Below are 13256 nucleotides of genomic sequence, written 5' to 3'. Positions count from 1 at the left end.
GGCACAACATTGAGGGCCGAAGGGCCTGTTCTGTGCTGTACTGTTCTATGTTCTATGTTCTATATATATATATATATATATGTTATTGTAAATAAATGTTATTTCTTTGTATCCTGAAGACTCGTGCTGGATTCTTCGTGGCTCTCACAAAAATGTGCAAACTCCACATGGCAGTGATCCAAAGCCAGGATCGAACCTGGAATCTCGGTGCCGTAAGGCCACAGTGCTAACCACTGCGCTACCATACTGCCCTATAAGTAATAATAATAAACCTTTTCAGGGCAACTGCAGTTTGTTAAATCAGACCTCGGGAGTAGAGCATTCTGAATCCACTATTACCTCTATTCTCCAGATCAGGTAATGAATGATACTCTATATTATTGCAGTGCTGGTAATATAATCAATACAAAATGATTTATCACTGTAAGCTTGATTATCTGCTGTCTGAAAGCATAAGATTCAATATTTGGAGTCAGGAACTGTAGAATTTGGGTGGCACAGTGATCAGTTTTGCTGCCTCACAACACCAAATTCCAGCCTTGGGTGACTGTCTGTGCGGAGTCTACACCTTCTCTCCGTGTCTGCGTGGGTTTCCTCCCACAGTCCAAAGATGTGCTGGTTAGATGGATTGGCCGTGCTAAATTGCCCCTTAGTGTCCCGAGATGTGCAGGCCATGTGGGGTTGTGGATTAGGAAGGGGGTGTGAGCTTAGGAAGGGTGCTCTGTTGGAGGGTCGGTGCAGTTTCGATGGACCGAATGGCCTCCTTCTGCACTCTAGAGAATTTATGACCCTAAGAAGATGAACATATCATGGCCGAATAGTCCAACTCAGTATTCACAAGGCGGAAGTCTGTTATCTAACACCTCATATGGGGTAAAAGAGAGAGACCGGAAGAATCTGTAAATATCTTCCAAATGCTGACAGATTCAAACTGTCAGTTTCCCGTATATTAAAGTCAATGAAAAACGAGCAAGGTGCTGTCAAATGTTCAACATATAAGTTGTGGTTATTTCCTTACACTGGTAGAATCAGGAATCTCATACAAACATTTTAAATCCTTGTACCATAATTACCACATTCAATTTCAGTCAGGGGCATTCTTAGCATGTTTCCAGCTTTCATCGTCAATCTCCTTGAATCAACTCACAGTCACAAAGAAGGTTTCTGCTCTATGACGAGCAGTTCTGAATCATGGAACAGAGCGGCTGGGGCACATTTCCTCCAGACCTCTGCATTATGTTGTTTGTAGTATATATAAACGATTTGGAGGAAAATGTAGCCGGTCTGATTCGTAAGTTCTCAGGTGACACCAAGGTTGATGGAGTGGCAGATAGTGTTGAGGATTGTCAGAGGATACAGCAGGACATAGATAGGTTGGAGCCTTTGGCAAATGGAGTTTAATCCGGACAAATGTGAGGTAATGCATTTTTGTAGGTCTAGCATGGAGGGGAAATATACCGTAAATGGCAAAACTCTTAGGAATATAGAAAGTCAGAGAGATCTGGGCGTGCAGGTCCACAGATCTTTGAAAGTGGCAACACAAGTGGACAAGGTAGTCAAGAAAACATACGGAATGTTTCCCTTCATTGGACGGGGCATCGAGTATAAAATCTGGCAAGTCATGTACAGTTGTATAGAACCTTGGTAAGGCCGCACTAGGAATATTGCGCACAATTCTGCTCGCCACACTACCAGAAGGATGTGGAGGTTTTGGAGAGGGTGTAGAGGTGGTTTACCAGGATGTTGCCTGGTCTGGAGGGTGTTAGCTATGCGGAGAGGCTGAATAGACTCAGACTGTTATCATTAGAACGACGGAGGTTGAGGGGTGACCTGATAGAGGTCTACAAGATTATGAGGGGCATGGATAGAGTGGATGGGCAGGCACTCTTTCCCAGGGTGGAGGGGTCAGTCACTAGGGGGCATCAGCTTAAGGTCCCTGGGGCAAAGTTTAGAGGAGATATGCGAGGCAGGTTTTTTACACAGAGAGTAGTGAGTGCCTGGAATGCGTTGCCAGGGGAGGTTGTGGAAGCAGATACATTAACGGTGTTCAAATACAAATACATGGATAGGATGAGTATGGAGGGATACAGCACTAGGAAGTGGTGAGGGTTTTGGCCAAGGTTGGTATCATGACCGGTACAAGCTTGGAGGGCCGAAGGGCCTGTTCCTGTGCTGTATTATTCTTTGTTCTTTGTATTCAATCCTAGAACTGATTAATAGCAGAGTCCAAACCGCTGTAGTCACTTGTGAACTTGTTGGTGTCGCAACAGGGAGGATGAACAAGTTACTCCCTTTCCACCCACACATGCGCAGTTGGGCCGGTGCCAACCAGCGCATGCGCGGTGGCCGCCCTCCCTCAGGCCGCCCCGCACAAACAGGCTCCAGGCTCGCCGGTGGTCATTCCGCCCCCCCCCCCTCGGGCCCCCTCCGCTCCCCCCTCCCCCCCTCGGGCCCTCCCCCTCGGGCCCCCTCCGCCCCCCCCCCCCGCCCCCCCCCGCCCCCCCCCCCCCCCGGCCCCGGCCCCACCCGCCCCCCCCCCCCCCCCCCCCCCCCGGCCCCGCCCCCCGAAGGGCGCCGAAGTTCAGCTTGCCCGGGGCGATAGCAACCCTAGGGCCGGCGCTGCTTGTGGATCAAAGGATATGTGAGTGAAGGTGGGATTAGGCTATTGAGTTGGATGATTGACCATGACCAGAGCAGGCTCGAAGGGCCAAATGGCCTCCTCCTGCTCTGTTTTCTCTGTTTCCATTTTCAATGAGACTCAAATTCTTTTCCAGATTGATTCATTCAATTTTAACTTCCACCAGCTGCCACGAAAGGACTAGAATCAATGTCACTGGAGCATTATCCGGGTCTCTGGGTGGCTAATCCAGTCACAGTAACAACTTTGGTACCGTTTCTTTCATTTCATTAACTCTTTAAAAAAAAAAGAAAGGCTGTTTGGAGGCCTTGGGGTGGCACAGTGGTTAGCACTACTGCCTCACAGCGCCAGGGGCCCAGGTCCGATTCCAGATCAGAGCACTACAGCCAAGATGTCCATTTGCCAACCACCCCTTCACCTCCCCCCCCCCCTCACACCCCCCCCCCCCCCAGAGAACCACACAGCCTCCTTCATCCTTTGTTGGCAGATACCAGGCAATTGGGGAGTTTGGGGGAGATTGGCCCATGGTCCCAACCAGCGCACTCCCCACCCTACCATCAGTTTAGCACACTGGGCTAAATCGCTGGCTTTTCAAGCAGACCAAGGCAGGCCAGCAGCGCGGTTCAATTCCCGTACCAGCCTCCCCGAACAGGCGCTGGAATGTGGCGACTAGGGGCTTTTCACAGTAACTTCATTTGAAGCCTACTTGTGACAGTCAGCGATTTTCATCCATTTCATGTTGACATGACTGAGGTGGTGCAGTTTAAGCGCAAAGGGGCGGGGATTGAGGAACCAAAATCAGTGGCCAATGTTAAAGGCTGGAATTTGGGGGGGTGGGAGGAGGGACCACTCACTCCCCCCCCCCCCCATCTCAATCTCCCAAACTCTGCATCCTTGGACCACCCTTGGGGATAGGAATCAGCAGGCTCATCTGCAGTGTTGCTTTTAGTTGCCAGGCGACGGTCCTCAGGCGGAATGTTGAGCTCTCATTTCTCCTCCAGATGCTGAGGGGGAGGGGGGGGGGGGGGGTTTGCCATAATTTCCCAGAATCCTCTCCCGCTTCTGGCACTGATTCCCAAGCTCTTGGATTTCTCAGTTCATTTGGTTAACAGCGCAAAAAAAAATGACAAAGGCGGAGGAACCCAAATGAAATACAAAAGCGCTGTTTGCTCGTATTCATTTACTTTTAAGACAGTGAGTGATTATAATATTACACAGGCAGATGCAAGTTGTAAAATAAAGTCCTTGCATGTCATGAAATGTTATAGACCTATATATTAGTTAAACTGGGCATGACCTGCTGCGATTGCGAGGGTGTAAGAGATGCTTCAAGCTGACGATAACTGTCAGGGGTCAGTCAGGAGCAACAGCATCGTGTCTGCACCAGACAGACGAGTTAAGACTGACAGCTTTGACTTCACCTCACCTCAAACTTTTCGACGATTGGTTTTGGGGCAGCACGGTAGCACAAGTGGTTAGCACTGTGGCTTCACAGCACCAGGGTCTCGGGTTCGATTGCCCGCTGGGTCACTGCCTATGCGGAGTTTGCACCTTCTCCCCGTGTCTGCATGGGTTTCCTCCGGGTGCTCCGGTTTCCTCCCGCAGTCCAAAGACGTGCAGGTTAGGTGGATTGGCCGCGCTAAATTGCCCTTCGTGACCAAAAAAAGTTAGGAGGGGTTATTGGGTTACGGGGAAGTGAGGGGTTGAGTGGGTCGGTGCAGACTCGATGGGCCAAATGGCCTCCTTCTGCACTGTATGTTCTATGTTCTGGCTAAAATTGCGGCAATGCAAAAAGAAAAAGACAATATCAGGTCCTCAACCCAAATAAAATTAAATAATGTTAGGTCGAGGACAGTATTCCGGAAGGTTCCAGATTATTTCGGCCACCAGTTTATACTCCTGTGTCTTCCTTCCCGGAGTCATGTGACTCAGTTTGAGTCAAATCTTTGATTCCAAATAGCAATCTTCCGGAATCACCGATTTTGGAAAAGGCACGTTTAGGCTTCTTCCATTTCAAAATCAGCCTTTGACTCACAATAAAAGCAAAATACTGCAGATGGTGGAAAACTGAAATGAACACCACTACCCCACTACCCCCCCCCCCCCCCCCCTCCCAGAATGTGCTGGGAAAACGCAGCAGATCTGGTAGCCTCTGCGCAGGGTGAATCAAAGTTAAGGCTTCGAGTCAAAACGTGTTCTGAAGAAGGACATTGGACAGAAAACATTTTTTTTTATAAATTTAGATTACCCAATTATCTTTTCCAATTAAGGGGCAATTTAGCGTGGCCAATCCACCAACTCTGCACATTTTTGGGTTGTGGGGGGGCGAAACCCACGCAGACATGGGGAGAGTGTGCAAACTCCACACGGACAGTGACCCAGAGCCGGGATCGAACCTGGGACCTCAGCGCCGTGAGGCAGCAGTGCTAACCACTAGGCCTGGACTGAAAACATGAACTCGGTTTTTCACAGATTAGCCCAGACCTGCGGAGTATTTCCAACATTCGTTGCTTTTATTTGACGTCCTGGCTCAGCTGGTTTCGAGGGTACGAATGTGTAAGGTCAGTCAGAGATGAGCGCAATGCAGGTAAGGATTTTGTCATTAAACAGGCTGCAGCATAAAGGTTGTCACTGAAATTCTAATAACACTATTTAAACATTAGTGCTTTATAAAGTGGGCAGCAATTATTTCCTCTCGCAAGAGAGGGTCCAGAACGAGGAGGGCAGAATCTTGAAGTTAGAAACAGACCACTCAGGGATGGCGTCAGTAGAGCCTCTTCACACAAGGTACAGTGGAAACCGGAACTCCCACCCCCAGAAACAACTGGCAATCAACTGAACATTTCAGAACTGAGGTTGGTACAATTTTTGGGGGGGGGGTGAATATTAAAGGAAACAAGACTGAAAGAAAATGGGGTTAAGCCACAGCACAGGCTTGATCAAATTGATGATGGAACAGAATTGAGGGGCTGAATGGCCTCTTCCTGACCCGGAGCTCTAACTCTAAAAAGGGCGTGGCGGGTTCTATTTTGCAGGCTTATCTGTGTTTTCAACAAAACTTTTGGGCTCTCCTCAGTCCTGTTAGCTCGTGGACATCTTGTATGTCATCTGGTGAAGGGGATATCATAGAATGTACAGTACAGAAGGAGGCCATTCGGCCCATCGAGTTTGCACCAGGCCTTCAGAAGAGCACCCTACTTAAGCCCACACCTCCACCCTATCCCCGTAACCCAGTAAAGCCACCTAACCTTTTTGGACACTAAGGGCAATTTACCATGGCCAAGCCCCCTAACCTGGACATCTTTTGACTGTGGGAGGAAACTTGGGCACCTGGGGAAAACTCACGGAATTGGCCAGAATTGGAAACAAAAATAATTGGGTATTTCAATGCCACCTCACAGCTCCAGGGACCCGGGTTCAATTCCAGTCTCGGGTGACTGTCTGTGTAGAGTTTGCACGTTCTCGCCGTGTCTGCGTGGGTTTCCTCCGGGTGCTCTGTTTTCCTCCCATAGTCCAAAGATGTGCAGGTTAAGTGGATTCGCCATGTAAAAATTTCCCCTTCGTGTCCAAAGGTGTGCAGGTTAGGTGGGGTTACGGGGATAGGGCTTGAGGAGTGGGCCAAGGTAGGGTGCTCTTTCAGAGCGTCGATGCAGACTCAATGGGCTGAATGGCCTCCTTCTTCTGCACTGTTGGGATTCTATTCTATGGAACAAATGCAAGCCAAAAGCAAATCCACATGAATCATTGCTCATTGGCTAATGTGCCAGGCAAGAGAGGTGGTGACCTCCTGCCCTCAAACAAAATGGCCGTTGTTCAGCCTCTGTTGAGGGGAGTTGACACCAAGGATTCTTCTTCAAGGAGGCGGTAAATGAAAGTGGGACTCTCTTACATATAGAGATTCAGTTTCACAGATAGCAGCAGGGTAGTATAGTGGTTAGCACAATTGCTTCACAGCTCCAGGGTCCCAGGTTCGATTCCCGGCTTGGGTCACTGTCTGTGCGGAGTCTGCACGTCCTCCCCGTGTGTGCGTGGGTTTCCTCCGGGTGCTCCAGGTTTCCTCCCACAGTCCAAAGATGTGCAGGTTAGGTGGATTGGCCATGCTAAATTGCCCTTAGTGTCCAAAATTGCCCTTAGTGTTGGGTGGGATTACTGGGTTATGGGGTGGGGGTGGGGGTGTTAACCTTGGGTAGGGTGCTCTTTCCAAGAGCCGGTGCAGACTCGATGGGCCGAATGACCTCCTTCTGCACTGTAAATTCTATGAAAATTCTATGATAATACAGATGATTTAATTCAAAATGTTAGTACTGCACGAGAGAAAGACTGATATCGCCAGTGACCTCTAACTGATCAATCTGGTTCAGGGGTTGGAGCCGGTGGTTGTAGTTGAACAAATGTCTTCCATTGACTGAAACCTTGTAGCAGTTTGGTTGGATCACGATCAGCACCTGATGAGACATAATTCCAGATCAATTAGGAACATTCCACATCAAAAGGCGTATACCCGTATACCCGTAATCCAACAATCCCCCCATTAACCTTACACTACGGGCAATTTATCATGGCCAATCCACCTAACCCGCACATCTTTGGACTGTGGGAGGAAACCGGAGTACCCGGAGGAAACCCACGCACACACGGGGAGGACGTGCAGACTCCGCACAGACAGTGACCCAGCCGGGAACCGAACCTGGGACCCTGGAGCTGTGAAGCATTTATGCTAACCACCATGCTACCGTGCTGCCCTTTCTCATGCCTCAGAGAATGTTCACAAATCAATTATTTTAGGGTGGGTGGTCAAGACTTTTATCACTCTGAAGTAACACATAAGATCCCAAACATAGCAACAAGATGGAATACAAGGTTTTTTTTCCCCCCCCTTTTTTCTTTCACGGGATCGCTGGAAATGTCGTCATTTGTTGCTCATCCTTAATTGCCCCAGCAGACAATTTCCAAGAGCAGTTTAAGAGTCAACATCATTGTGATGGGATCTGGAGTCACATGTAGGCCAGACCGGGTAAGGACGGCAGATTTCCTTCCCTCAAGGACATTAGTGAAACAGATGGCTTTTCACGACTATCATCAATGGTTACGCGGCCACCATCACGGTAGCACGGTAGCATTGTGGATAGCACAATCGCTTCACAGCTCCAGGGTCCCAGGTTCGATTCCCGGCTTGGGTCACTGTCTGTGCGGAGTCTGCACATCCTCCCCGTGTGTGCGTGGGTTACTGGGTTATGGGGATAGGGTGGAGGTGTTAACCTTGGGTAGGATGCTCTTTCCAAGAGCCAGGGCAGGCTCGATGGGCCGAATGGCCTCCTTCTGCACTGTAAAATTCTATGATCTATGATCACCGAGGATCACTTTTCCATCCCAGGTTATTAGTTGAATTCAAATTCACTGGCTGCCACAGCAAGATTTCTGAACCTTTGCCCCCCCCCCCCCAGAACATTAGCCTGCACGTCTAGGATTGCTAGTCCAGTGATGTCACCACTGTGCCGCTGCTTGACATCATTGGGTGGGGTGTGGTTGAGGGAGGAATGTTGCCCGGGACTGTTCGTTGTCATAGGGTGGTGTGTGGTTGGCCGGGACACTGGGAGAACATATGAATTTTGTTATAGGATTTTTAACATTCACCCAAACCACCAAAGAGGCAACGGAGCCTCAACCACACAAACTCCAAACCTGAAGCCAGGTACAGCCCACGCATACCTCAGCTGTGGCCCTCGATGTGCGCAACGCTGTATGTGTCTCTGGGATGCAATCTCTGGGGTGCGTCTATACCAAGGATAAGAACTGAGCAGCAAAGTAGATAGAGTGGACAGGATGAAATTGTTTCCCTTGGTGGAGAATTCTAGAACTTAGGAACTTATTCAAGATACATGACAGAACGTGGAGAGCAGACACGAGGAAGAACCTTTTTACACAGAGGGTAGTGGGAGTCTGGAATTCGCTGCCCAAGACCCTAAACTCTTTTTAAAAGTACCTGGATCTGCACCTTAAGTGCTCTAAGCTACAGGGCTGTAGACTGGGTGCAGGAAGGTGGAATTAGAAAGGCACCTGGGTGTCCTCGGGCTGGCATGGACAAGATGGGCTGAATGGCCTCCTTCTGTACTGTAGCTTTTCTATGATTCTACGATTCTATTCTATTCTAAGTCACCGTTCCCAGCCTCCCAACGGGGAGCCACTTTCAAGGTGAAATGGGAATAGGGATACATTCCTGAATTGCCAACTCTGTGAGCCAGAATCCCACTGAATACAGGATGGGTTTAACCTTCAGAGAAGCCGTCAGTAAACCTTAGAAAGTGCGAACAGCACAGACACTGCTCTTCCAGCCCAATACCTCCATGTCAGTGTTTACACTTCACTCACCCCTCTTCACCTGACCCCTTTATAAAACCTTCAGGAGTCCCCAGACGGTGATATAAAGGTAGGTTGATTTGTAAAGCAAAAATAAATGCCGCAACGCAGCACTTAGGTCCCAGCCAGCCGACACTCCCGATCAATCCGGTCCGAATCCGGGCCGGATTTTAAGTGTTAATTTAACGAGCCTTAGTTACTAGGCCTCCACCCCTAGGGGGAGCTCGTACTCCACGAGCCTCACAGGGACATCAATCGGGCCATCCCCCATGGGGCTCGTGAGGGTTATTATAACCTTCAACATAATCTTCTTTTCTTTTTCCCTGATGTGTGTATCTGTCCTCCTTTTAAAGGTATCTATGCTATTCACCTCAATCACTCCCTGTGGGAATGAGTTCCCCATTTTTGTCACTCTCTGATAGAGACGTTTCTCCTGAGTCCCCCAATGGATTTATCAGTGACTCAAAGATATTGATGTCCCCAAGTTCTAGTTTCACCCACAAGTGGTAACAGTGGGCGCGATCGAACAAAAAAGGAGTCTGTACTGGAAGGGGTTAGAGGAGTTGTGCTATCTAACGACACTCTTTGCTTCGAGCCTCAATGGGGAACGCCCTAGCGAGGCCCCACCCGGTCGCATTTCCTATACTGAGGAGCTCTGCCCATGTCCGTAAAAGAACAAATACGCCCAGGTTCCTCTGTTGCTCCACCTCTTTTGGAATTGTATCTTACATATTGTTGCATTTTCTCAATCTTTCTACTGAAATTAATCATTTGGTGCTTTTCCACATGAAATTCTAGCTGCCTCATGCCTGCCCATTCCACCAGTCTGCTTAAGGCCTTGAGAAGTTTAACACTATCCTGCTCACAGTTTATAATACTTCCAAGCTTTGTGTCCTCTGCAAATTTAGAAACTGTGCCTTGTACACCAAGATCATTAACATGCAGAGAAGCAGGAGTCCTGTCGGAGGATACAGCAGGATATGGATTGGATGGGCACTTGGGCAGAGAGATGGCAGATGGAGTTTAATCCGGACAAAAATGAGGTCATGCATTTTGGAAGGTCTGATACAAGTGGGAAATATACAGTGAATGGCAGAACCTTTAAGAGTATTGGCAGGCAGAGGGATCTGGGTGTACAGGTTCACAAGTCATTGAAAGGGGTGACACAGGTGGAGAAGGTAGTCAAGAAGGCAGACGGCATGCTTGCCTTCATTGGCCGGGGCATTGAGTGTAAAAGTTGGCAAGTCATGTTGCAGCTGTATAGAACCTTAGTTAGGCCACACATGTAGTGTTCAATTCTGGTCGCCATACTGTTAGAAGGATGTGGAGGCTTTGGAGAGGGTACAGAAGGGGTTTACTAGGATGTTGCCTGGTACGGAGGGCATTAGCTATGAGGAGAGGTTGGATAAACTCAGTTTGTTCTCACTGGAGTGACGGAGGTTGAGGAGCGACCTGATAGAAGTTTTCAAAATGATGAGGGGCATAGACAGAGTGGATAGTCAGAGGCTTTTTCCCAGGGTAGAGGGGTCAATTACTAGGGGGCATAGGTTTAATATGCGAGGGGCAAGGTTTAGAGGAGATGTGGGAGGGAAGTTTTTTACACAGAGGGTAGTGGGTGCCCTAGTTTAGGGCCCATAGTTTAGATGGGCAGCATGGTCGGCACAGGCTTGGAGAGCCGAAGGGCCTGTTCCTGTGCTGTACTTTTCTTTGTTCTTTGTTCAATTTCATATCCAATCTTCTACTGTCCTTCTTGTTCCAAGAGCCATTAGATTGCTTACAAACCTTTGGTGTGGCCCTTTCTCAAATGTCTTTTGAAAGTCTATATACACCACATCAACAGCATTACCTTCATCACTCCTCTCTGTTATCCCACCAAAAACACTCAAGCGACTGAGTGAAACACAGTTTGTCCTCAACAATCCGTGGTGGTTTTCCTTAATTAGTGTCCAAGTGATTGTTAACTTTGACCTGGATTATCATTTCTAGAAGCTGCCCCAGCGCCGCGGTGAAGCTAACTGGCGTGTAGCTGCTGGGCTTTTGCAGTCTTTTGCCAAACAAGGGTTTATAATGCCCCCCCCCCCCCCCCCCGCCTCCATGAGCAAATCCCCTTTTAGGGCCTACTTAGAGCCATAGAATTCCTACAGCGCAGAAGGAGGGCGTTTGGCCCATCGAGTCTGCACCGGCCCTCTGAAAGAGCACCCGACCGAGGCTCACTCCCCCACCCTATCCCCGGAACCTAACCTGTACATCCCTGGACACTGAGGAGAGATTGTAGCAAGGCCAATCCACCTAACCTGCACAAATGGTTGGGTGGGGTTGCTGGATTGTGGGGCTGGGTTGAGGCCGTGGGTAGATTATCATAGAATTTACAGTGCAGAAGGAGGCCATTTGGCCCATCCTGTCTGCTCTTGGAAAGAGCACCCTACCCAAGGTCAACACCTTCACCCTATCCCCATAACCCAGTAACCCCACCCAACGCTAAGGGCAATTTTGGACACTATGGGCAATTTATCATGGCCAATCCACCTAACCTGCACATTTTTGGACTGTGGGAGGAAACCGGAGCACCCGGAGGAAACACACGCACACACGGGGAGGAGGATGTGCAGACTCCGCACAGACAGTGACCCAAGCCAGAATCGAACCTGGGACCCTGGAGCTGTGAAGCAATTGTGCTATCCGCAATGCTACCGTGCTGCCCTAAGCATCAGTGTGGACTCAATGGGCCGAGTGGTCTCCTTCTGCGCTGTAGGGATTCTCTGACCTTTGGACTATGGGAATAAACCGGAGCACCCGGAGGAAACCACACAGACAGGGGGAGAACGTACAAACTCCACTCAGACAGTCACCCAAGGTTGGACCGAGGTCCCCAGCGCTGTGAGGCAGCAGTGCTAACCGCTGTGCCACCGCACGTAACTCCACTCCTCCAAGCAACAATTCAAGCCAGGAGGAGGCGCACTGCTCAGAACAAACTGGTGCCAAGGCGGTAGAAGTGGTCAATGATATTGATTCACTGGGCTCGAAATTCATTCTTTGAAAGCAGGAAGTCTGGTCAGGAAGACTCAATGTGCACAGTTTTGTAGCATACCTCAAATGTCTGACCAGGCACAAAGGGGAGGAAGGGTACGTCCCTCTCCTCCGCCCCCCAGTTCTGGTTGATGCGACTGTTCCTCACCACCGCATTTTCATCGAATCTTTGATTTATGTGGAGAGCAATATTATCAGAGTAGCCCGCCTTCATATTAATGGTAAACCTGAAAAGAACGATAGGCAGAACATCAGAACATAGGCTGAGAGATTGGATACACGTGAAGGAAAGCGGGGGAGAGAGGTCAAGAGGTTTTGGGATAAATTCCAGAGCTTAGGCCCGATCCATCAGGGATTATACAATGAAAATTGGGGATAACATTAATGGTATTTTATTCAAGCAATCCTTTGGCGGTCTGAAGGCGGAATTGCAATATGATTTAGAATTTTAAAAATAGACGAAATAATCAGGTTAAAAAATCTCACAATTATGTAGTAATAAAATCAGGCCAATAAACTCAACAGTTAACAGTAAAGTTACATTAAAGGCAGGATCATGTTGAATTAAAATTGGAAAGAATAGGGAAATAAGGATGTGCAAGAGGCCAGAATTAGAGATTTAAGCTGGCTGAAGGAGGTTGCGGAGGTAAATAGGGGTAAGGCCAGAGGAGGGATTTGACCATAAAAGTGAGAATTGTACAATGGAGTTGTTGGCATATTAGGATGTTCTACTGTGGGATCCTCATGCTCTTTTTTTTTTTTTTAATATTTTTTTTTTTTAAATATAGATTAGCCAATTATTTTTTCCAATTAAGGGGCAATTTAGCGTGGCCAATCCACCTACTCTGCACATTTTTGGGTTGTGGGGGCGAAACCCACGCAGACACAGGGAGAACGTGCAAACTCCACACGGACAGTGACCCAGAGCCGGGATCGAACCTGGGACCTCAGCGCCGTGAGGCGGCTGTGCTAACCACTAGGCCACCGTGCTGCCCCTCATGCTCTTTTATAAAGAACATTAAACACTTCAGCTTTAAGCCCTGTCAAGCCATGCCCACTGTTTACCTGTAAGGCTTCGGTTTCACAGTCCCGACTACTTTTATCTTCTGCTGTGGCCGGATGCTTCCGAGATAGGCCTGGTATGGGACCACCTGAAAATGAAATGGCGGCACATGAGGAGAAGCTGGAACCAGGCAATAGAATCCGCACAGTGCAGAAGGAGGCCATTCGGCCC

The 13256-nt window shown here is 48.8% G+C and overlaps 1 protein-coding gene across 2 annotated transcripts in view; it reads right to left on the bottom strand.

Moving 5' to 3' along the window:
• Positions 1-6905: 6905 nt before the first annotated feature.
• Positions 6906-13256, bottom strand: part of LOC119957968 (galectin-9B-like) — a 43050-nt gene continuing 36699 nt past the window's right edge. For both annotated transcript variants that reach the window (XM_038786210.1, XM_038786211.1), the window contains 3 exons: positions 13088-13173; positions 12084-12249; positions 6906-7083 (listed from right to left, as the gene is read on the bottom strand). In XM_038786210.1, coding sequence (XP_038642138.1) covers positions 6937-7083; positions 12084-12249; positions 13088-13173 — 399 coding nt within the window. In that variant the 3' untranslated portion in view covers positions 6906-6936. The remainder of the gene's footprint in view (positions 7084-12083; positions 12250-13087; positions 13174-13256) is intronic.

The sequence above is a fragment of the Scyliorhinus canicula genome, chromosome 27 (genome assembly GCF_902713615.1).
Source record: "Scyliorhinus canicula chromosome 27, sScyCan1.1, whole genome shotgun sequence".
In the NCBI taxonomy this organism is placed as follows: Eukaryota; Metazoa; Chordata; class Chondrichthyes; order Carcharhiniformes; family Scyliorhinidae; genus Scyliorhinus; species Scyliorhinus canicula.
This window is presented reverse-complemented; position numbering and strand designations above follow the sequence as displayed.